This window comes from Lepisosteus oculatus, chromosome 4, assembly GCF_040954835.1.
Source record: "Lepisosteus oculatus isolate fLepOcu1 chromosome 4, fLepOcu1.hap2, whole genome shotgun sequence".
Classification (NCBI taxonomy): domain Eukaryota; kingdom Metazoa; phylum Chordata; class Actinopteri; order Semionotiformes; family Lepisosteidae; genus Lepisosteus; species Lepisosteus oculatus.
This window is the reverse complement of record NC_090699.1, coordinates 34,136,756-34,161,536: the sequence shown is the minus strand read 5'-3', so window position 1 is coordinate 34,161,536 and position 24,781 is coordinate 34,136,756. Positions and strand designations below refer to the sequence as shown.

General features: G+C 36.5%; 1 protein-coding gene across 2 annotated transcripts; it reads left to right on the top strand.

The window, feature by feature from the left end:
* Nucleotides 1-316: 316 nt before the first annotated feature.
* On the top strand, nt 317-4,214 carry fam241b (family with sequence similarity 241 member B). Of its 2 annotated transcripts, none has more exons than XM_015347408.2 (3): nt 317-396; nt 987-1,141; nt 2,233-4,214. In XM_015347408.2, exons 2-3 carry the CDS (start codon nt 1,043-1,045, stop codon nt 2,485-2,487), a joined length of 354 nt encoding a protein of 117 aa, XP_015202894.1. In that variant the 5' UTR covers nt 317-396; nt 987-1,042; the 3' UTR covers nt 2,488-4,214. The 2 variants fall into 2 exon arrangements, with proteins under 2 accessions (XP_015202894.1, XP_006630865.1); XM_006630802.3 differs by having other exon boundaries at nt 341-396; nt 995-1,141.
* Nucleotides 4,215-24,781: the final 20,567 nt, after the last annotated feature.

Sequence of the window (24,781 nt, the reverse complement as noted above, 5' to 3'; positions counted from 1 at the left end):
TTTGTATTTTGGTGTCACTATTATATTCTCACTAATTAGCTGAAACATTTTTTCCTACTTGTATATAAGATTATGCATTTGTATTTTATATTTTGTGTCACAAAGCACTTTGACAGAAGGATCTTGTTACTTTCCTTTCACGTAAACCAGAAATTTAGGTTATTTAAACATCTTAACTATTTGTGCGTAAAAAAATACAGTTCAGTAAAAATATACAAACAAGTGGCTACATACACTTGTTTGTACAGTACATACGCACTATGGCGCCCCCAGCCTGCCTCTCATATAGCTGGGCTCAAGAGCGTAGTGAGTAGACATGTGATATACAGGCGTGGCGTGGAAAGCGTAAGCGTGACGTGGAAGACAGGAAGAAAAAAGGATTTCTTTAAAGCAGTGGTACGTTTACAAATTATGTGCTGATTAATAATTACTGCTTGCTTAAGGCAGTTCATAGTTCAGAGAGAACGTCTAACATAATACATATAGTGGTAAAATTATAAACTGGGCTGGGTTGTTACAATGATTCTCATTGTAGCAGTAGGCAAAATGTTCAGGCACGTATTTACTAGATTTCCAACAACATTTTCGTTATGATATGTAAACACACCATATAAAGATCTCTGTTAAGTTGCAGTGTTCTTGTTTTGGTTTTAAAAAGCACATCGCGTGTTTGTCAGTAATTCTAATTTTTCCCCGTACTGGTGGTATCTTTCTTGTGCTTTGACCGACTCTTGTAGTACACCATTCTCTAAATGCACGCAGATTCAGTGACTCGGCACAAATAGTTCCTAATGCATTTTAATGTAATACATATATTAAATATTGGTAGTAAATAATATCACATATTTTGTTGTAATGACTCGCAGTATTTAAGGCTCAAATACTGATAAAAGCAGGTAGGCAAGGTGGTGGAAAAGCATAAGGTTTTCATATAACCTTATATTTAGAAAAAAGATCATGTATCGAATAGCACATTTCTTTTACAGAGGTGCAGGTTTGTGTGTCCCGCAGTTGGCTGTGTTGTGAACTCGGCAGCCTAAGAATGGTTCGTATTTTGGCTAATGGAGAGATCGTGCAGGACGACGACCCTCGGGTACGCAAGCCGTCCAGTCGCCGAGAGGACCTGAACCTGCAACGTCGAGTAAGAACTTTATATGGTCAGGTGAACGAACCTCCGGCAGAACAGTCTTTATATATAGAAGATATAAAGCAGTATCGAGCCCTAACGTCTTCCATGGTGCATTGTTTTTTTTCCATTAAAAATTGTGCACAAAGGGAGGGAGATTCACAATTTCAGGAAAAGAATATGCTGTCTTATACCGACTAGCATGCAGAGAAAGTAAAATACGAACGAATAAATAATAAGAATGAAAACGCGAATTATTCTGTATCAAGCTGCACAGACCTTAATAATCCGGTTTAACATAGTACAATTTTAATGGTGGGGATATTATGTTTGTGAAGACTGGCACCACTGAATCTTTACTATATACGTTTTGGTGGACGAGTAAATTACCATTTTAAACGTGGCACTCATTAAAAAATTAAATAATTTGCCACTAGATGGAGCAGTATCCTTTTGGACTACTTTTAAGAGATTATTTTTGCTGAAAGGAACTATTTTTACAATTGTATTATATTATTTATACAGTAAATATAATAATTCTAAAAACAAGAAATGCAGGAGTGGAAAGCAGACTGCAGGAGAAAAATTAAAATGTTTCAGGGTTCTAAAGGGTGCAGCATGGACCAGTGGATTCAGGCATTGAACCCAAGACTGGAAGATTGTTGGGTTTTAGGAGCTGTTATACTCCTCAGCATGGGTTGTTACCCATTCTACTCCAGTCTGGCCAGTGGTATGAACTGGCAGCAGCAATGCTTGGCATAAACTTGCGATGAACCAACATCAGGTTGTCGCAGTCTGCGTAGCGCTGCAGAAATAGGGATAAAATATGTCTTGATGATCTTAGGCTCATATATGGACATTTACTACTTAAGCTCACTCTGTGCAAAAAATGTGATGATATGCATTAAAGTTGCTGATCTATGCTTTTGATTTTTCTATGCCTGTACAAGCTGGATCTAATATTTTGAATGATTAATATCCTTTATTTGAATTACAGGTTTAAAAAAAAACTGATAGGATAAGTGCATATAGATTATCGTGCTTGAAAGTCTCTTTTAAAAGCATGGCTGCTCTTGGTGGTAAGGTTTGCTTCCTTAATTCCTCAGGGTTTTATCCATCAAACAGCTGGAGGAGCTTCTGCAGAGAACGCTCGTATGACACCCAGGGGCTCCGGGAGGTCAGCCTTCGCAGAGATGAACCAGTTCCTGGTGAATCTGGGCTTCCCTCGCTGGAATATGGGCACCCAGGTCATCGAGCCCTTGATGTCTGTTCTGATCTTGCTGATCATTGCTGTAGTGGGCCTCCGGGGAATTCTGCTCCTGGGACTGCTGTATGTAGTAATGACCCGTAGCCAGCGCTGAGCCCACATTATGTTGCCTCTGATGTGGCCTGTGGATCACCTCGTGCATTTGCACAGATATTTTTTTGGGGGGGAAACCATCAGCTGATTAGCAGTGAAGAGTACCTGGGTTTAAACATTTGATCACAAAAAAATAGATGACCTTTGTTTGAAATGACATTGCTGAAGGATTCTTGTCTTGCAAGGGCAGGGCATTTTTAAAAGGTTAGGGTTGTTTGGTAGCAAAACGAGCTTATTAAAATAGAATTGGATATTGGGTTAAATGTGAATGTGACTGCCATTCATAGGAAGTGGCATGTTCTTTTTAAGAAGCCATATCCTATAGAGCTGCAAAATTAATTCTTTCTTTTTATTATTTTAATGAAGGTGTGTACCCATGCCTTAAGCTGTCCGCAGGCTGTTTTACTTTTGGGAACTGCCATAGCAACTAAACATGCAGTGAGGTCGCTGCTGGGAGTGTAGTGCCATTATTAATATTCAGTGTGACTAAAAGCTTCATGGAAAGCTCAGATTAAATATCTAAAATGGTCAAAATCAAATGGCACCCATTAATGGAAAAGAACTGCAGTGTTGTTACTTTTCAACATTTTTAGAGATTTTAACTTTGATATTTTAATTGAACTAGCTGTTAGTGGTATGGACTATGTAATGTTGGTGTTGTGTGAAAGTTTTATGTAGATGTACAGTATTCCTCTTATCTTTTTGTAAGTTTAAGGTTTTAAAAAAATATTTGTAATCACACATTTGCTTAGAAATATTCTTTGAGGTCTTAGGATCATTACTGATTAATAATGTGAAGGAATCTCTGTCACTTTCTTTAATGTGGATTATAATGTGTACAAAACATCTCAGTGATTAGAATTTTCAGCTTTACAGAAATGGCTCAGGATTTTAACTCAGGTATGAGATTCAAAAGAAACATTGAATTACATCGATTCTTACTATAGATAAGCAGTTCTACTTATAGTAAATTTAAAATATTTTACTTACCTTATTACAATTATATTGTATGAATTATTACAATTATATTGTATTGTATAAATTTAAATAGATATATTTAAAATATTTTAAAAAACAGACATTCTGTGCTTAATTTTTACGCACATTGTTTTGAAGAAGAATAGTGCTAATTCTATTTAATTGTAGGTCTTTAAATGCTGTGTAAGAGGCATCAAAAGCCACACTGCTCCTTTAAAAGTAAAATTGGTATTATGTTCCATTTAGGTTTTGTTAATGAGTATCCTGTATTCTTACAAACTATGCCCACAGCATTTCAGTTAAAAGTTAAACAAAACATTTGTATTACACACAATAATTCCTGAGATTTTGTAATGACATTTTGACTTCTTTGAAAATTAGCAAGCAGCTGTGATAACAGTGAATACACAAATGAGCTGCTTTTGCATGCATTTCAATGATATTTTAAAATAGTCAGGTATGTACTGTATTTATTGTGCATATAGGAAACATTTAAAATGAAAAAACATATATGCTTTTATAGTGTTTTATTTATGTGCGCTAGAACTGATGGGAATCAGTTTGTTAAAACTGCTTGAGAAAAGTCAGTTCCAGCCATTCAGCATCTGATGTTTTTTGAGGTTGTTACCTAATTTAACATGATGCTTACGAGGAGGTTGTTCAGTTGGAGTTTAAGTAATGTAAAATGAAAACCAAATTGTGTTGAATACATTTTATATTATAATTAATAAACCTGATCTTTGAAACACACCTACAATTGCATTTTTTTCTTAAGTTACAGATAGTCATTAAGTTGAGGAATTGATATACTGTAGTATGATATTCTAGAGTATAGGACACAGTAAACATAGAATATGCAAAGTAATCCTAATGGAATTCAAAGCAGTTGTCAAAATTCTGTTGAGTCATTTTATTTATGTTTGAGATCTTGCAACATTAAGTGCCATAATAAGGAAAGGGGCATATTAAAGAAAATCTTTACTTGGGTTCAAAATGTACATGGCTATGTAAATGGCAGGCTTTTGAAATTTAATAAGAATTTGGTGGGATATTTACTGTTTTTTCACAGCTGTGAGAATGCATAATGTATTTTAAGGCCATGTGTAGCATTACTCTCTGCTGTGAATTTATTTGTAATGTGTATAGATGCCTGATCTGTCCTTCCAGTTGAAAAATACTCCTCTCAATTTATGAAAACATCTGAAATTACCCCTTATTAAACATTGTGCCTTACATTCATATCTGCCTTCTGATCAAACCTCATGAACTTGAACTTTAATGCCATACGTACAGTAACCGGTACATGTACTGGTACAATGGAATTCTTACAGAAAGTCTCTCGATTGTTAAAACAAGCACAAAACACAAAGTGCAGACAGTGCATCAAGACAATATACAAATAAAGAGTAGACAATGTACAGTAAGTAAACAGTAAACAGTTTGAATGTAAACAATGCAGACGTGTAAACAATGACTGGAGATGTGCAATAAATAAGAAATCATAATGAGGTAGATGGTGTAGGTGTGGTCCAAGGGGCATGGCTAAATGTGTTCGCCAATCGCACTGCTTGTGGATAGAAGCTATTGAGGAATCTGGTGGCAAGTGTCCGTATGCTCTTGTATCTCTTGCCTGAGGGCAGTGGGGTGAAGAGCACATGCCTGGGGTGGTGACTGTCCTCTGTGATGGCCAGAATTCTACCACAGTCCTTTTAGAGCTGTTTAATCTCGGTGAGACCACAGCTGACGATCTTTTGGGCCATATTGACGATTTTCTGGAGTGCCGTACCACACGGTGATCCCGTTGGTGAGTGTGCTCTCGATGGTGCAGCGGTAGAAGTTCACCAACACAGGTACTGGCATCCCCCATCGCTTGAGGCACCTCAAGAAATAAAGGCGCTGCTGAGCCTTCTTCAAGATACAGTCAGTGTTCACAGTCCAAGTTAGATCTTAAGAGATGTGAATTCCCACAAACCTTAAGGTGGTGACTGTTTCCACTTCCATTCCATCAATACTGAGTGTGTGGCCTGTGTCTCCGAAAGTCCACTGTAAGCTCTTTCATTTTATTTACCTTCAAGTCGAGGTTATTGCTATGACACCACCTAAGCAGCTGTATGACTTCATCCCTGTAAGTGGACTCGTCATCATCACTGATCAGGCCTATTATAGTGGTGTCATCTGCAAACTTAATGATGCGGTTGTTGCTGTGTCTTGCTGTGCAGTCGTGAGTGAACAGGGAGTACAACCTTGGACTCAGACAGCAGCCTTGTGGGGTTCCAGTGCTCAGGGTGAGTGGTGTCGATGTTTTATTACCTATCCGCACCACGTGTGGTCTCTCGATTAGAAAGTCCAGCACCCAGTTGCAGACAGAGTTGCACAGACCAAATCCCCTGAGCTTTGTCACCAGTTGACTGGATATGATGGAATTGAATGCTGAACTGTAGTCCACAAACAGCATTCTCACATACGAATTCTTAGTGTCCAGGTGTTTCAAGGCTGTATGTAGAGCCAGAGAGACAGCATCTTCAACTGATCATGTACATGTACATCTCCAAAAAGCCTTAAATCTATGCGATTTTGTGAACACCTCAATTATCTCACTTCTCAATCTCAATTATTCAGAATTCCAAGGGATGTGTGAGAGTGCAGAATTAAGCAAAAAAAACGATTTGTCTGCTTGTTTGTAATTACAAGCTAGAATAGGGTGTAATTCATCCTCATTTATGGACATTTAGAATGATTTCTGTGCCTAAAATTATGTTTGTATTTTGACAGTTCAGAAAAGGCTTGTGTTCCACAGTCATAAAAAAGCATTTTAACTTTCCCAATGCTTGGGGGCCCTGGACTTTGCAAATCATGTTCACAGAAGTTTATTTTTTACCCAAATACCTACAGTATGCTATATATTAATATATTCATGGCAAACAGATGTAGTGGAAATAAAAGTTTATTCAAACCTTTCAAAACAACTGAGGCAAAATTATCAGAAGATCTCTTTTGTGCATGCTACACAATGTGATTGTGGCCTGCAGCTCTACAAAAAGCAATTATTTTATTAATGTCATAAAGTACTAGATTGCAGACCTGCCAATGGACACCATGGTTGTAGGTACCTTCCAATTTAATGGACTTAGAGACTGATTTAATCTTAAGTAATTCAATCTCTAAATCCATTAAATTGGAAGGTACCTACAACCAATGGACACCACGGACACCAATCTCTAAGTCAGGAAGAGAAATGTATAAGTCTCTATAATTTTTCTCATTTCCCTTGTTTGGATTGTGTTATCACATAGACTCAGAAACTGCTTGTTTGCTTCACCCAAATCCATCTCCAGCAATGAAGCCACAAGACTGCGGTCCATGAGAGGCTGAAAAACGTATCTGCAGTCTGCCACACTTGATAACAAATGAAAAGGAACAGAGATTTAAAAAAAAAATCTCTTCAGACAAGCAGAGTGTATGTGTGAGAGGCTGCTTAAAGATGTGTTGCCTCAATCCCCACAGTGTGCAGAACTGATTCTCTTATTGGATTAGGGACTCTTTGAATGAAACCTCCCACTCTGCACAATGTGCGCCATTGTCGTTAAAAGCAATCTAATGCTTGCAAACTCCTTTCAACAAACTGCACTGAGGCTTCGGGCTGGATGTACTTTTCACCACCCCCCAGAAAAGAAAAGGAATGGTCTTTAAGCGTGTTTTTTTTCTTTTTCCTTTTATGAGAGGCTAAGATTTACAATTAATTACCATACACTCCGGACAAGCGCTGTTCTCACATGACACTACAGGGGATTATTCCAATTAAGTGAAGAGGTCCTTCGCTGGATCTCATCCCTCGCAACTTCTTAACCAGGCCAGGGAACAGGCCCAAGGCCCATCGTACACCACAGGCATCGGAGTGGGATTCAGACGGCCGTACTCTGCTTACAGTGGAGTAGCCACTTCCTATTTTACCCCAGCCCCATTTAAGCTATGAAATTGCCAGCCATCTTTGCTTCTGATGGCAACAGGAAATGTCTTTAAATTGTGTTAAAATTGAAATACTGCCTAAGAAAGTATGCGATTAAAGTCCCTCAATTTAATTTTTTTTCAAGGTCAGCTTCCACCCCAACCCACCTTTTTGTCTGCTCACTGCTTCTCATTATCATTCCTTGAATTGTCCCTCGATAAGATAATTCAGTTTACCTAATCACTTCTGTATAGAGCAACAGACAACCCAAAGACTAAAACACCATAAAGGCTCCACAGTGCCTCCCATTTGTAGTGAGGCACTGACATTAAATCATGTTACAAATGTGCAAATTGATTTTCAGGGTTAGGCAATGGTGGTGTCCAAGGGCACAGAAAGTGTTAGGGGAATGTAAAATGGTATTTGATCATTCATCTATCCATTTTCAATAACTGCTTATTTGTCAAGAGCCAAAGCCTAACCCAGCAGGGCTCAAGGCAGGATCCAATCTAGAAGGGAATCCAGTTTATTTCAAGGCCCAAAGAGATGCACAGATGGGACAAAATTTCGAGATGCCTTTTAACCTACAAAGCATGTTTTGGACTGCGGAAATAAAGCGGATCTCCCAGGGGAAAAAAAACATGTGATTGTTGTGGAGAACAGGCTAATTCCGCACAGAATGTGCACCAGGCCAGAATCAGACCCAGAACCTAGGCATAGTGACTCGAGGCAGCAATGCTAACTGGCATGCCATGATGGCACCTGCCTGAGAACAAGATCATTTAAGACTTTCGTCTTTGTGCTCAACAAAATAATGCAGTATGTAAAGCCAATAGTAAGCATTTTAACATGGAAAAAACTGACAAGAACATTTCTGATGCACAGTGAACTGATTGATTTCTAAGGAAATTAAAACATTTTTTGTAAAAAGGTATGGTTCACCAGCAAATGGGTGGCTGATGCAAAAAATAACTTTCTTTTCATAAACTTATCATAATCACTTATAGCTTTCAGTCAAAATGTTTCCCATCTGTTTAGAAATCTAAGCTTATATTTTAAGTAAATATGTAAATAAAATATAGTGTAATGTGTTTTATGTAGTTTGTATTAGTTTTCTCTTGTTTTGACTTTCAAAGTCTCTGTTGATATCTTTTGGGAATCAAGCGGTTTATTTGCCACAGAAATGTTTTTCACTTCAATTGCAAGAGGGTGAGCAAACGTTTGTGCACTGCTGAATATATCAACCACCAGAACATTAAATTGACTGCCTAGAAGAAACAGCAAAAGAAGTAATGAAAGCAGATCCAAGGAGAGCTATGCTTCACTGCCTTATTCCTTTTACTTTTCCGTCATTTGCAGCTGAACAGCAGAGCTTTGCTGATGCTAATTAAAATATTACACGGTGCAAAATAGAAAGTAGCAGCCCTCCTCTCCCCTCTTTTGGAGTTTTTAATTAAAAAAGTGCTCAAATAATCAAGAACTATTTTAATATTACACGAGAGAGTTTTCTTTTCCCAGAAGAAGTGAATATGCATCCTTGTATTTTAATAATCAGTTTTCTTGTGTTGGGAACAGTTGTTGGGTCAACTTTTTTTTTTTGTGGCACCACTTCTATGGGCATTGTAGCATTGGCAGGAAAAGGAGGATAATCAGTGGCTTTAGTGGGATTCAACCTCAACTGCAATCTCTTTTTGTATGCTTACTCCCCATCTCGCCCCATTCAAGAACTGTTTGGATTTATTTCCCATTATTTTCCCCTATCTTAAGCCCTTGGGTAATAAGTGCTCCATTCATCCCTCTTTTTTAATTTTATGAGAGGGAGAACAAATCTCCAAGCCCTTCTGAATAGACGGGACCACCGACGCACCCCCCTCTGTACAGATGTCACTTACAAATTACCACAGGAGCGTGCCGGGACCCCATCTGTTGGGGTGCGAGGCTTATCCAAGGCCTCCTCAATGGACCGGGATTAAATTCTCATTAAATCCCAATGGCTAAGGTCCAAAACAAGTCGACAAACAAAAAAACAAAGACACCATTTTGAAGTGTCTGGCCAACTTATTTTTGCTTGTCTTTCCAGAGATGTTTTGTGTTATATGAAATAAATCGCTCTGTGGCACTTGGTTGAAAAAGAACTGTACCTGTAGGCCCCACACAAGAACCTGTAAGAGAGAAATGGATTGGTCAGTGGGGCCATGGTGTACTAGCCAAGTGAATATGAATGCAGTTTGACCTCAGGGTCACTGCTCACATCAGTGACTAATCTGGGATTTGATTCCACAATTCTCTCACCGCTTACTAGCCCTTGGTAACTGAGCACACCTTGCATTATTCATTTATTCTTGGTGTTTGCGGCTTAGCAAACACTTGCACAAGTAGGCCTAGGAAATATTAAAAAGGCTATTTACTGGACATTTACCAGACTCTCACTTTACAGTGAGGTTTTCTGAATTGAGGTCTTTGTTAATGACCTCATTCCTTTTGCAAAGACTGCATTTGTATTCCCATAAAAATAATGTTTGGTGTTTTTATAACAACCAATAATTCCAAGATAACCTGAGTTATGATATTTCTTCTATTTTCTCAAAAAACTGCATATTCCCATCTGAGAAGCATTAGATTTGTAGTATTCTTCCTCTTCTTTTTTTAATGCAGAAATCTACTCCAGCACAGCTTGTGATAGAGAGGCCCCTTTCAGGATGTGAGGGAGTGTACCTCCCAACCAAAACATCACTATTTTTCTCATTTGACAAGTGGAGTCTTGCCACAATCAAATGAATACATGTAGACACCTTGAACACAAAGAAAAGTTTTACACAGTCTATTTACACTAACTACATAGTCTCATCCTGATGGATTCCTAGTATTTGTATAATACTTCTAATGTTTTAATTTATTAAATGAAAAAAAATCACTATAACGATGCCCGGAAAGTAGTGATTCTGTTTAATACCAACAATAACAAAATGAGTCACTCTATAGAAAGCAGAATACATCTCTTGACATCAAATTATATAATTCAAACCAATATTCAAAAAGTTATATTGTATTTCATGTCAGTATGTTTATTCCATTTAAAAAATAGACACTATACTCTATGTGAAAGGTTTTTGGATACGATTTTTTATCTATTTTATGATATTTCCTGTTTCAAACCAGTTTCTGTGTCATATATATTGTTTTTGGTTTTCCTTTGACAGAGACATGCTGCAAAGCAGAAGTCCACTAAATAAAACACAGGTCTCTGGTGAATGAACAGAAATGGCTGTGAATTGGCTCTGACAGACATTGCTTCTCAGTGCTGGAGGTTTCTATTCAGGCCCTGAAAACAGAGAGATAATCCTGTTAGTAAATTGTTGCTGTGGCTTGTCCAGGGTGGTGAACTCAGAAGAGCATCTCAACCCCCTGGTGCTTGGACACACAGAGAGAAAGAATCATTGAAGGCTGAGCCAATGTTCAACACTGTATCTTATCTCTTGGGATGCTGAAGTGTCACTTAAAATTTTCAGCTTGGCTTCTCAGGTGAGGTAGGAGGATGTCAACAGGCTGGTGAATAATGGTCAATAGTCCCTTCTGGCTCTGTGGTGACCAAGCCTGAGATGACAAACTACTGTTCTATGGCTTCTTCCTAGGTGCAGACTGAATGAATGAAGCCTGGTTTAGTGAGATTTTAATCATTGGAACAGACTTGTGCTGTCTTGCCTTAACAATTACATTTTAATAAAATGAAAATGATCCCATTCACATCTATACATTTCACATGGCTGCTGAACCTTAAATATAGATGATTGTAACACAAAGTGTAAATTATAATTTTTTGTTACTGAAAGGATTTACTGATATGTAGTAGTCTCTTTTGTCTTAGCTATTAATACTACATTAACAGGCAAAAGCATATTTGTTTTCACTTTTTCTGCCACATTTTCTTCTTATTGGATTGTAAGCCTGATTGGATTACCACTACTATTACATTTTTAAAATCACTTCAAAAAAAACTATTGGAATATGAGGGGTCTTAAAATGTTTGTTTCTGGCAAGGTTGCATGTAGTTGGCATAAGATTTGAAGCATGGATCTTTTTTATTATGTTTCTCCGACTGATAAATTAAGGATGTTTTCAGGAAAAAAAAATATTTTGTGATGAAGGGTTTGGAAGTAAGAACAGGGTCTGAAATGAACAATGGGATTTTCTGCAGCTTTGGAGGAGGGGGGTGGAATTCTGTGTAACAGGTCATCCAGTCTTTGAAGTGTGCCAGCAGTGGAGGTCTGATCTGGTTCAGACAATGAGATGAGTTTTATAGCCAAAGCTTAGCCCTCAAGTGAAGAGTAGTGCACATCACAGTCAGAAGCCACTGCAGGCAGACTGAGCATAGACTGATGGGTAGAGAATCTTTTGTTCAGTAACACCATGAATGGATGGTCCATCTGAACTGTGAAGGCACATGAGTGAGGTAATAAGGGAATATTCACCCCGTGTCTTTATTTGATATACATGGTGCGTCATTACATTGATAGAGGAAACATAGTGTTTTCCAGCCTGCACTTTGGTCCTGAGACCTAGTCTATAGCAATATCAAATATTTTCTTTTTAAAAAAGAAAGGGTTTAAAATCCACCTCACCCTGAAGTGCTTTCTAAACTTTATTAATGGAATCATATCTGACTACTGTTTTTTTTCCCAAAAAAAAAGATTATTAATAGTTTAATTTTCATTTTATTGAAAAGTTCAAGCATTGAGAAATTCATTTTTCACAGTTAATTTTGATAGCTAGCTATTGTAGTTTCTTCTAGTCCAACTTAAACAGCACTAAAAGCATTCCTTTAAGGATGAAGGCAGGCCAGAAGTTTTTATTTTTGACTGTTAATTTCAGTTTGAAAGTCAGCTTACTTTTGTATTCATGCTTTGCAGTGGAGAGCTATGTCTCAATGGACACGCAAAATAAAACATATGTTTCTTTCGTCTTTGAAAGCTTAGATCTGCAAAATAAAATATATGTCCCTTTTATCTTTAAAAGCTCAGATCTTTATCTGTGTGCAACATATGTTTCAGCCAATTTACATTGCTTGGTCAGCAGCTGTTTTCTTGGTCTATAAAATAGTTATACAAAACCAGTTCTTTTAAAAAATGCTTTCAAAGCGCCCTTTTCAGTTTAAAATAGAGAGGACCAATCTGTATAAATAAGTAGTTCTGCTCCTTGGAAGTAATAATACTGTGGTTGCATAGCACAGGACAAGCCATGCTGATATGTGACCCAAAGTTTTACATCATTATGGTGTTTATAAAAGGAGAAGTCCTTTTTTATTCTTTTCTGAAAAAAAAGACGTGGTTTACAGAGGCTAACTTCAGGTCTCCTGGTTGATGGCCCAGTTTGAAAGCACTGGGCCTGTCAGCGTGAAACCCTTCGCAGTTAATCTACAGTAATTCAGCGAACTCCATGGCCTGTGTGTGTGCACGTATCAGCGTCTCTCTTTGCAGCTGTCCCACAATCAATCTGAGAAGTGTGAATAGTTTCACGGCGCCCCAAAGAAACGATTTTGATTTAATTGGAGCTGAATAGACCGCGTCGATATATGATGACATTTTCATTGCAAACTAACAAGGGAAGAAATTCAATTACGTCCCCAGTTCCTTTTTATTTTTTGTGGTCTGGCAGAGGCCATTTTCTTCTATCTCCTGTCTGGCTTTGTGTATGAAAGCCAAGTTAAGAGAAGGAAAACACTAAGAAGAATTTAAATCCACACTGTATACCCAATAGTCTGTCATTTCAAGTACAGTACAATGTTCGGTTACTATCTAGACTATGAGGGGAGAAAAACAACATTACATTGCCCTGTAGAAAACGTTTTTATGTAGAATGGTCTGATACAATGAACTTGTTGTATCTGGTGTATTTGGGAAATTAGTGTACCTCAGAAAAAAAGTGTAATAAAAGTGTAATAAAATTAATGTCATCTAATGAAATGAGTGAAGATTTGTAGATCTTTACTGTTTTGTAGTTTTCAAAATAAAGATGACAAAATTTAAGAATTAAAGAATTAAGAATTTAAGGTATACAGTGCTATTTACAGAATCAAATGACCATTTATGTTTAATTTCCTTTGCAGTGAGTTGACTCTCATACCAGATGCACCCTTGTGTTATGAGTTCACGGTTGGTTCTGTTCTGTGTAATAACACTCTCTTATTATTCATAGGTGTTTCAGTCTTCTCTAGCAAAACTACTTAGATGTTGTTTAAATTGGTTCAATTTAACCAAATTGAATCAAAACTTTACTTATCTAACATTTGAATTAGTTATTTGTATGTGTTCTTTTATTCACTAAAATATGAAAATGTTGTCTTAAGTTTATTATATACTGTATGTCAGTAAAAAGGGGGACAACATTACTTAATGTCACCTACACTAACCATTTCTGATCCAATTTAAACTTTAAATTTAAATTTAATACTTCAGTGAAGTGATGCAAATTCAGATGAAGCTTAATCTAGCCAAGTCATAAACTTGCAGTGTCCTTGTTTTTTTGTTATGTTTAATCAAATGTGTTACGGTGGTGATTTACAGACCCCTTTCAATTTGAATCTACAAAAGACATTAAACTTTATATAATCAATATAATTATATGATCAATTGTTCCTATAAAGAAATGTTCACTCAGGAGGACAAAAGGCAAAACATAATAGTCTTCTTAAATGGAGTTAGCCACTAAAATAAGAAATGTATGGCTCTGAAACGAATAAGACACACCTAGTCATTCTTTCATTACTATATTTTTTGTATCATAATTTTGATTGAAAGACATAATGGTTGTTTTTAGGTCCATCAAGTTAAAAACAGATACACTCTCAGGTTAAACATTTTTCTCTTTAACTGTTACTTTCCAAGACTTTTGTTACCTTTTCATCCAGCTTTAAACAATCCAGCGTAAAAAAAAGAAGTTAAGCTAATTTTGTGGTAATGGAACACTCAAATATTGAAGGTCAAATGCTTAAAATACACAATTAGGTTAACTCTGGCTGTGAGGTATGAAATCACTATGTGTTTAACTAATAAAGCCCATTGAATTGCAGAAAGGAGCTGTTTTTAAAGGTGCATTCATAGAAACAGCTGCACATGAAACCTGCTCTTCAAACAAGCATTGAAGAGATAATTTTATTTAAACAAAATAAATTCAATTATGATAATGAAAATTTAAATAAAAACCTAGTTTTAGAAGGGATGTGCTTTGAAACATCCAAACAGTAGTCAACCAGAGTTTTAAAAAGTCTGAGCTTCTGTCAAGACACAAGGATGATTGGGGGCAGGAAGGATACAGCTGAGATTTATTTTTTAATCTTTTGAGAGCATCTTTAGTTAACAGTTTCTAAAGTGGACATTATAACACTAATTTCAGTTTACCAAAGAAGGTAAAATGTATATTCTTGAAGCCAGAATTAAATTTCCTAATTGTAAAACGTGTGCTAAACTTCAAACTACTTAACTTAAAATAATCAGGAACATCCATTATGGTATCTTGATGTTAACCAAGTAGTACAAAATTAAGATGAATAAATTAAAATAAATATTATATTATACTTATATATTTTATCCCTAGAGGAGACCGTTTTTAAAATTTATTTTAAATGGTTTTTGCAGAACAAAAAACAAATGATTGCAATGCATTTCTGAATCCGTAAAAGTAAACATACTGTACGTTTATACCCCAGGATACCTGTGTTCAAACTATGAGTTACTCAAGGTGTCCCACATTAATTTAGAATTCAGAAATGAACATGGACATTTTTGTGGTTCTAAACCATTCATCTAGAAGTCCTCAAAACTCTGAACATCCTTCTGAGATGCTGTTTTCTATTTGGTATTGTATCATTCCTATTTCTCCATGTTCCACAGGTGTTTGATATGACTGGCAAGAACTACAACTAGACTCTGTAGTGACCAGTTACTTGCAGAGTCTTGTGAATTGATCTTGCCTTGAGTCAAACTGAGATTAAAAAGACACATTGACAGGTACATTGGTACTGTGAAGAAGTGTTGAGAACAAACTACCAGTGAAGGAACCTAGAAGTACGTGATCCTCAAAGTAAACCATATTTGGCACATTGAATCACCAAACAGTGCAAATCTGTTATTTTTTTACAAAGCAGCTTTCAAACCTGTTATCATTCATTACAGTAGATGTGTGGAAACAACCAGTCATACAATACTGTGCTGTTTGTTTGTGGAAGGTACTATTTTGTGTTTGTCACATGCTACCACAAGAAACAGCCAAAAACAAGGAAAGACAATTTGCTAGAATTCAAATATCACTTCAGTTTTATCTGTATAATAATCATTGTTTGCTTTTATATTATGCGTTTTACCCCAAAGGATGCCAAAATGTGCAGGAGGAACTTTGCATTTTTGGAATCACTTATTACCTATTTTATTTAAGTATTATAGAAAGGCATTTAGCTGCCCTGTATTAATGTAGCTAAAGGTTTACTGGCTGTTTTAGTGTTCTTTTCAAGGTAAATAAATGAATTTTTGCACTGATGCTTTCACAGTTTCATTTGTTAAAGAAAACAACAAAAGTGCATCACTGCTTAAAGCTGTTAGCTGTTATTCTTATAACATGGCTCTGGTCTTTATCTGCCAATTCAGTGAGGCCAGACAGGAGGACCTCGAAGCCTCTCCAGGGAATCATGGACAATTGTAGTCACCAGCCACTTCCCCTGCATCTCTTTTGCCCCATTGTAGCACAAGGGAACAGTTCATTCTTACCCAGCAACAGGACTCCTTGCTTGTGGCTAATCAACATGTTTCTTTTGTCTTTCGTGCAAGAATGAACCGTCACAGTCAGACACCAGAGACAAGGGCGATCAGACAGGGGGGCACTAGGCCTTGCTGGAGAAGCTTTACTTTTCATACCACACAAAGGGATTACCTTGACTCTTGGGTATTTAGTGTAATAGCATGATATCAGCTGAACTTCTACCACCACTATAGTCACCACCCCAAAAAATTGCACTGGTCAAGCCCCACCACAGATATTCTTAGAACATCATTTTTAAAAAGTGACACGGGCCATTTTTAAAGGACAAGCATTACATTTTGTTCAATATGTCAGTCTCTGGCTACCACATCCTATAGGAAATATTGAATTTCTGACCTCATTTCTGAAATGAACATCACAAAAAAAGATTTTACCATTCTGTTTTAGCTTTTTATTTCTTTTCAGTAAGCCCATAGGCTTGTGATTGTCTTGTATTTAAGAAAAACCCAGAATAATTCAGTTTTTTTCTCCTTTGCATTACTAGGGGTCCTTAAGGTACAGTAAAGGTTTTACAGGAAATTCTATCAATAAATAAGGAAAAAGACAATAATTGAACCTAAATGAAATATTTTGGTAAAGAACAATGAAATAACATAGAAAATCCAAAACATGAAGCAGGTAGGTGTGGTTTGTTTTTTCCTTCAAATGAGCTTTAACTCTCTGCACCTGACTACAGAACCATGTACCTTGACTATTTTCTGCATACAGCTCTTCTGTACTCAGAATGCCATTTGTGTGCATTAACTTTTACTTTCCCTAGCAAGGAAAGACTGCTTCAGTGGCACATGTGATACTTCTGTCTTTCTTGAATGGCCAATAGCTATGCATTTATTAGAATATTGCATTAGTTCTGTAGTCATCTGTGCCTATGAAATCAATCTATTGTCATACAATGCACATATCATTAATTAGAACATCAAGCGGTTGATTTCTTGCCAAAAGCATGAAGAAAATGGAATACACACTGCTTTGTCTGTAGAGTCTTCTTCGGGTACCTGTGTACTGTATGTGCATTTCACTTTTTTTTAATTAACTTCTGCCTGACCCTTCACATGCTGACTCATTTCTCCACTGTCCGTTGTCACATTCTAATACATTTCACTAATGAGTTTAAACTGTCAAATATTCAGTTTTATTTAACTGGCAAGCATACATAGCCACAGGTGATAAACCTGGCCTGCAGATGTACTTTACTGTAGTATTTTAGTCCATTATATATTTTTAGACAAAATTGATTAGTTCTTGCATTTCAAGAACACTAGTCATACTATGTAAGAAATGCTTAACTATGTTTCAAATTAGGATACCAGAAAATTAACTGCAAAAAGAAATACTTACAGTATATGTGTGTGTGTGAAAAGCTCAATAAATGGCAAACCTGGAAGTGGTCTGGAATTGAACAATATCAAATATATTTATTAATTTATGTATTTTTCACTTTCTTTAAAATTATATCAAAGAAAGAAGCAGAGATTCATTCCATGCTATAAAGAAAGAAGAGAAGAGAACATGTTTTTGGTGTATGAAGCCCTGAGGAAGAATTTAGCTGAAATGATGTATTTTTATTTACTTCTCTGGGTGGTATGAACTTCTGCTTGTTTTCCTTTGCACCTCACATAGTGGCACGTATCCCAGCTCAAGTATAAGTCTCAGTGCTGCTTTGTTATTCACACAGTATAATTCGTTCTCTATTTTAAATAAATTGCAGTAGCTGCCTGAAGAACAAAGAAGATTTCTTGATGTATGTATTTTTCTAAGGATCCTGGACAATATGTCAACTTCCTTTTTGCAAATAAATACTTCTTAAGAATGAAATCTCGTTCAGTTAAAAAGATAATAATTTCTTTAGTTTCTTTCTTGAAATTCCAAAATTAAATAAGTATTCTAGTCATAGTACATTATTGATATAGTTCAAGAAGGCTGCAAAGGAACAAGTAAAGGTTTATTCCATGCAGAAAAGAAGAAGGCTCCATAACCCAAACGTTGTGTTTCTTTTCTTCTCTTTTCAGCATGGAATAAACCTCTACTTGTACATGATGTAAAATATACTCTTGCCTTGTATACAGTACTCATTTGAGTCTCTTCCTAGATTGGAGGATTCTTTTGCATTTGAAAGATTTTAGCCTTACTTTTCACTCCTTACCCTCAAGTGAGGGAGGGATTTCTTTTTTCTAAATAAAAACTGAGCATCTCCTTTCCCAAAGCATACTGGCGTTTTTCAGATTAGCAGATCAGTACTTTTATTTTAGATCCCCAACATCCCCTTATTTTACAGAGATGAATAAAAAGACTGAGCCTGATAAACAAAGGGGGGCTCCCCCTAAGGAAAGAAGAAGCCAAACCACCCTAGAAGAAGCAGCAAAAGCAAAAAAAAAAGCCAGAATACAAGACAGTGAAAACTGCAGCTGATTCTATTATTCTCTCTTAAACTAATTAGGTCCTTTTCCTCACTATTCAAGCTGCCCGTTCACCCATCCACTGCCCAATTCTATCGACTTTAGGATTTCTGCCTCAAAAAAAATTCTACAGGTACATTTGCATTTGTTTGCAGCCCCCTATGGTGAGCAAATCGCCACTTCAAAGCCGTCACACTAGGAGAGAAGCAAGCAAGACCCAGACATTATGAATTATTGTTTTGTCCCTTTAAGCCGATGTACGGGAGAACTAATTGAGCTGCCTTTTGGGAAGAATGGAGCAGGGGGGTCTCCCATTCATAGCGAGCTGTGATGGATGATCTGTGATCCAAAACGGGCCACTTCAGAGGTCAAAGGGCAGAAGGGGAAGCTCTGCCAATCAAGGCGACTATTCTCCTGCCTGGCTCTTTCCCCCTACTCTTCCACCCCATTCGGTGAAGGAATTTGTGCCGGAGTTGATAAGACAGAAACATTTCCAACAAAATACCATTTCATAGCTGCTTCATTATTTGAAGGCATGCCCAGATAAAAGCCCTTTCCTGCCCGTTAAGTCTCCATTAACACCTCGGCTGCGAAGTTGGGAATTCGTTGCAGTGTGTTTAAAAAACAAGTATTTGCCTTGAAAAGACCCTAGAATTGCTGGATAATGTAACCCCGAGTCCAGCCAATTTCATCCCTGAATCTCTGGAAGCATAATTGATCAAATCCAACTTTAAATTCCTGTGCAAATTGCAGAATAAAGGTTTGTACTCCCATATGCAGAAACAACCAAATAAAATTAGCAATTCTAGCATCTCTAGCAACACAATGTGTCTCAAAATAAAATGATATATGTGCAGACTTCTGATTTCAAACAAATTTCCATGGCATACTGTACATACTGTTGCAAAATCAAAAATGGCAGATTATCCAAAACTTTTAGTAATACATTAATTTACAAATTTCAGTTCAAATCAATTATTATTTTTGATATTGGTTGATTATTTTATTTTTCATTGATAAAAGATTCATATTGTCTGACTTTTTTCTGCGTGCTGGTATAGAGTAATTGCCATTTAACCCCTGTTAAGGTAGCTGCAGTTTATTAAGGGATGGATCGTTTGTACATACTGCATTGTAAAGTGCTTTAGAAGTACTTTAGAAGTTAATATAAATATCTTACAGTACATATTTTCAGGCAGTTGCAAAATATGTTGTTTCTTTTTTACAGCAGAACTGTACCCTTCTCTGTTCACCTCTCTATTATTGAATACACACCTAAACAACCTTTAAAGAAGGTGCATGCAAGTTTTTATTCGAGTTTACAAAACTATGCTTAGTCTCACTTTATGACAGCTTTTGAAGGAACATTAAGAGCAGTTTAATAAATTATAAAATTACTTGAGTTCACTCTTTCTTGTTTCTGGAAGCAATTGTTCACTTTTTACAGCAACAATTTTTGGGTTAACATGGGATTAACCTTTGAAGCATACAGAACTACTGAGCAGTTTGATTGTTCAGTGTGATGTGATTCCTGCAACACTACTGTATATATATGAAGCAGGCAAAAGCATTGCCAGCAAATTCTTCTACAAAATCGACAAGTACAGTTTAATTAATGGCATTTTAAATATGTGGTTATCTGATTACAAATGAAAACAATTCTATTATTCAAAGTTTTTCTTCTATAGTCTAAATAAATTGAAAAAATAGATGATTTCTCTTACCACACTTTTTCCCAACCCACACTAACAAACAGCAAGAAAGTTTTCCAAATCCGGACACCTACAGCTTTCAGTGTTGTGTCTATCTGGAACTTTAATTTGGAACTGTAATGTCTAACAAATTGCAAAAGAACTAGAAATCTCCTACACAACCAAAATGTAAAAGATTACAGATATACAGGACCAATATAAATACTGATAACTCTTTGAAAAGTTTTTGTGGTAGTGAACATTTGGCTAAACTTTTATGCACATACTGCAAGAAAAAAAAACTACAGGTATTTTTTTAAACTGCAACATTTTTAGTATAAATTGAAATATGAATTTGTTTTTGAAATGGTAAAACAATTCATACTGTACCACCTAAGATTCTATGTTTTTCATTTTTTTCCTCTTTGTTATGTTGCTCTAAAAATGTTATAGTTTCATAAATGTTATAGTTAATGTTTCAGTATACAGTAGAAGGTACTCAAAGCTTGGAGACTCAAAGTACTGATTTTTAAGATCCCTTAAAAAGATACCTGCTCATAATGTTGTCTGCTTTAGGACTAACTAATGAGTTGGTAGTTCTACATGTGAAAATTAAGAAGAAATCTTACAGATTGAGTCAAGATCTGATTTGTTATTGAAGTGGCTCTCTAGAAGTACTGTAAATGTTGTATAAATGGCAGCAACAAGACCTAAATGCAGATTTTGGGTCAGTACAGCATAAGGATTTGGCAAACCTTGAATAAGGTTGCATTGCTTCTCACTATTTCATTAAGAGCTGGGTAGCATTCAGGCACTGAGTACACAAGAGGACCTTGTTGAGCTTAAAGGCTGTTTTTGGCTCCAAAATGTGCGCTGAAGAGGCAAGTCCTAAAAATAGATCAAGCCTTTCTTTTCCCATCACCTGACTATGTTCACAAGCACACAAGGGGTAGCTGGAGGTGATTCCCATAATAATGCTTATTACCTATTCATTCAGCATCTAGGAATTCTGTGCAACAAAAGCATACTCAAAACAACCTCCAGTCCCATTACTCCTATTATTTCTTTAAAATGTGTATCACTTGCTAGTTTTACTTTTCTTGGGACTTTCTTTGACATGCTGAAGTCTGTTAACAAAGAAAAAACTAGCAGTTAATAATGCAGGACAGCCAGTTGTGTTTGTCCTGAGCTGTCAAAACCACTGAGCCAGACCTACGAATCTTTGTTTCTTCACCCTGTTAATGACTAAATACCCATCAAAATATTATTGCAGTTGTGTTTAATACATATCGAATGAAAAATGTCCAACATTGACAGAAATATGCTGAAAAGAAAATATGGGCAAGAGATACAATATTATTCCTCTTTAGTTTTGAACTAAATGTGTGTTAAAATGGTATGTATGCATTTTATTTGCTACATATTATTTATTGAAAGATGCATGTGTTGCATTGTATAAACTTTACGTTTCTATTATAAGCATTTTAACCTTTTCTGTGTATCAAGTTGAAATCGCATGCCAATGTTTCAATTGTTACTATCCCAGAACCCAATGAAGCAAATATTATTCAAAGTCAAATGTGCTCATTTTAAAAAATAGTATATTGCTGGGGTATGAATCTTGTTGCACTTCTGCAAAGAATCTTTTGAAGAGTTTTAAGTCAATCATGCACTGACAGGCTTCTTCATGGAGTTTCTAACAATAAGGACTTTCTAAATACTGTGGAATCCCAGGTCTTCACAGCAGAGGACTGACTCAGCCATGTCAAGTACTGACATCAGGGGACATCAAGTACTGTATGTCAGTCTTACCCAGCCTGCATTGAGCATTTAGAATCAGAAACAAATTAGATTAATTCAGCTTCACTTGACATATTTCAGAATGTTTTGTAGAATATGACTGCTTGCAGAAAGTTATTGAGCAGAGAGGAGAACATATCGCACATATTTTATAATGCTCCAGAAGTGTGTTCTAATCTGCTTTATCCTTTTAAATTATTTAAATATTGTAATTATGTGTAATGGCTCAATCTGTGCATTTTACTATTACTGTACCTATTGTTATAAACCATATCACAGGCGGAAAGAAGGAAATAATTTCAAGCTCTGTCTTTAAATACTCTGGGCCAATGTCCCAACAAAACAAATTAGTTTAAAAGGTTAAATTCAAATTAAGACAAATGAGGACCAAGCTTTTTTTATTGCACCTCTTGATCTGCATTGTTCCACTGTTTAGCAACAGGTGCATTCCAAAGACTCACAGGCTTCTTCCTACTGTCCTCATTGACAGAAGCTTTTCGGTTGTTGTAAGAACGACAATTGCACTGCACATCTGACCTTGAAATCACTAGGAAAGTAAGATTAAGCAAACCCCAGCTGTAATAAGGATGTTTTACAACAAAGTGCAGAATATTTGTAAATGTGACTTTGGCGTTATACTAGCTAATAATCTGTCTTAAAAATAGTCTAATACACCACTGATCATAGAGTGTTACAGATAAAACTATTACAATACTTTCATTTTTACACCAGATACTATGAGGATATATTTTAGTGGGTCATACAGTACATCTTCTGTCAAGAGCACCATAAACACTGAGGGGTACTTCCAATTCCTGAAGAGCTGATGATCTAAGACAATATTAACATGCCAAAGTGTTGCATGCTGCAGTGGTAGTACGAGAGACACCAGGTTAAAATTGTTTTCAGTTTAAAATCATTTAAATTCTCTCTTGATATTTATACTTATTTGGTGGATATCGTATTGCTCCTGCTTTCTTAAAAGCAGATTTATCTTGGGGATGATGCTCAATGATTCTTCTAAAAATGCTTTTAGTTAGAGAAATTTACCTTGGTCTTTCAAATCTGGATTTTTTAAATTTCATAGGTGTACATAACTGTATCCCCACAGAATCTGATACAAAATATAACATCTGAAGTCAAACAGAGATGTTGACCATTTATTTCATCCATCCACTATATTACACATTTTGAATATTTTTCTTTTTTGACTTTTTGCATGCAGTTGGTCATCAGCTTGTTGCCTTTTCCTTTTTCTTTTATGATATAAATGAAAAGAAAAGGTAACTTTTGCAGTTTTGCTTGCTTTGCATCACATTACGGCCCACAAACTCTGAAAGGCACCCTTTTAAATAGCATGACCCTGGCTGACTAAAGCTAAGCTGAATGAGTTAAAGCTAAGCTGACCTTGAAGGATTGGCATGTTCCTGTATAGAATTTTAAGGCCCAGGCTCTCCCTGTTTGCTTGTACAAATGTTTGGCACGGGTAATGCAAATTGTCTGTGTAGGCCTGACAGTGTGAAGTATGGCTCCAACCTACCAATGTGTGAGCTAATTATGTCCATAGTGTGGCTCAAAAGGGCCAGACACTGTTGTTTGGGTCAACCCTTGAGAAAGCCAAACAGGTCTAAATCAAGTCCCTCGTTATGCCAACCAGCTCTTTCCCTTGGTGTCTAATAAAGGTAAGTCACAATGGCCTTGAAGCAAGCAGGGCCAGCTAGGGTATTGTACAGTGGTTGATCAATAGCCTTGTTTGGCCACAACAGATGGCTGGACTGGGGCCAGGGGAAGGAAAGGGGGGCTGCCGTACGTCTTCACTTTGCATCTTTTTCCCCTTTTTTATTTAATAGAAATTTTAACACAGAGACAAATTAGCTACTGTGGAGTACCATCTGCTACAGTGTGTATATTGAAGGTGATGGAGGCAGCACCTCGGTGCTGGGGGGTGGGTGTCATGGTAGGGGTCTTCCTGACATGTTTACGAACTTCTAAATTTACAGAGTTAAATCATTTACAAGCCCACAAGGTCACTCGTTCAACCTGAATAGAAAAGCAGAGCTTTGACTGGGTAGAAAAAGGTAGAAGAAATACAATTCTCGCCCTGTAGTCATGGAACTGAAGCCTGAAAGCCAATATTATCATTCTGCGTTCTGCTTTGTTGTCCTAATGGGCATAAGTTAAGTTGTTAATTTGGGAACTGTATGACTTGTTTTCCTCTGCTTTGAAAATGATCAAACCGAACATACACTGTAGGTGTGAGAGAAAGTATGGTGTTATAGAAAAAAAACATAAAACGAAACATGCTCCACAATGTTTGTTTTGAATTGGCACCATTATCCTTTTCTATTGATCAGTTTATTGTTGAAGGTTCATGTGGTGCTTATGGTTCTTTGTTTAGCCTTGTAGTTACATTTTATGGCTTAACTGTTTTTATGTTGTGACACTACAATATTGACCATTAAAGCGAAAGAGAGATATTTTAAAAGTGCTCTTTACATTTCATTGTATTTTTACATGGTATTTAAATGGTGCTTACTTTACTACCAGCTTCTGTTGAACCCAGGGAACAGATTTGTATTGGTATGACAGACATGTAAGGAAAATCCTGTTGTTATTAGAAATGGTGAGAGTGGACCAGTAGGAAGCATACAGTACTTCCCAGTTAACCTTAAATTC

What these genes read in the sequence shown, in the direction of transcription:
- fam241b (XM_015347408.2), top strand. Translation starts at nt 1,043, where the DNA reads ATGGTTCGTATTTTGGCTAATGGAGAGATCGTGCAGGACGACGACCCT. An exon ending in ACCTGAACCTGCAACGTCGA is followed by an intron (nt 1,142 to 2,232) that starts GTAAGAACTTTA and finishes TTAATTCCTCAG; the next exon opens with GGTTTTATCCATCAAACAGC.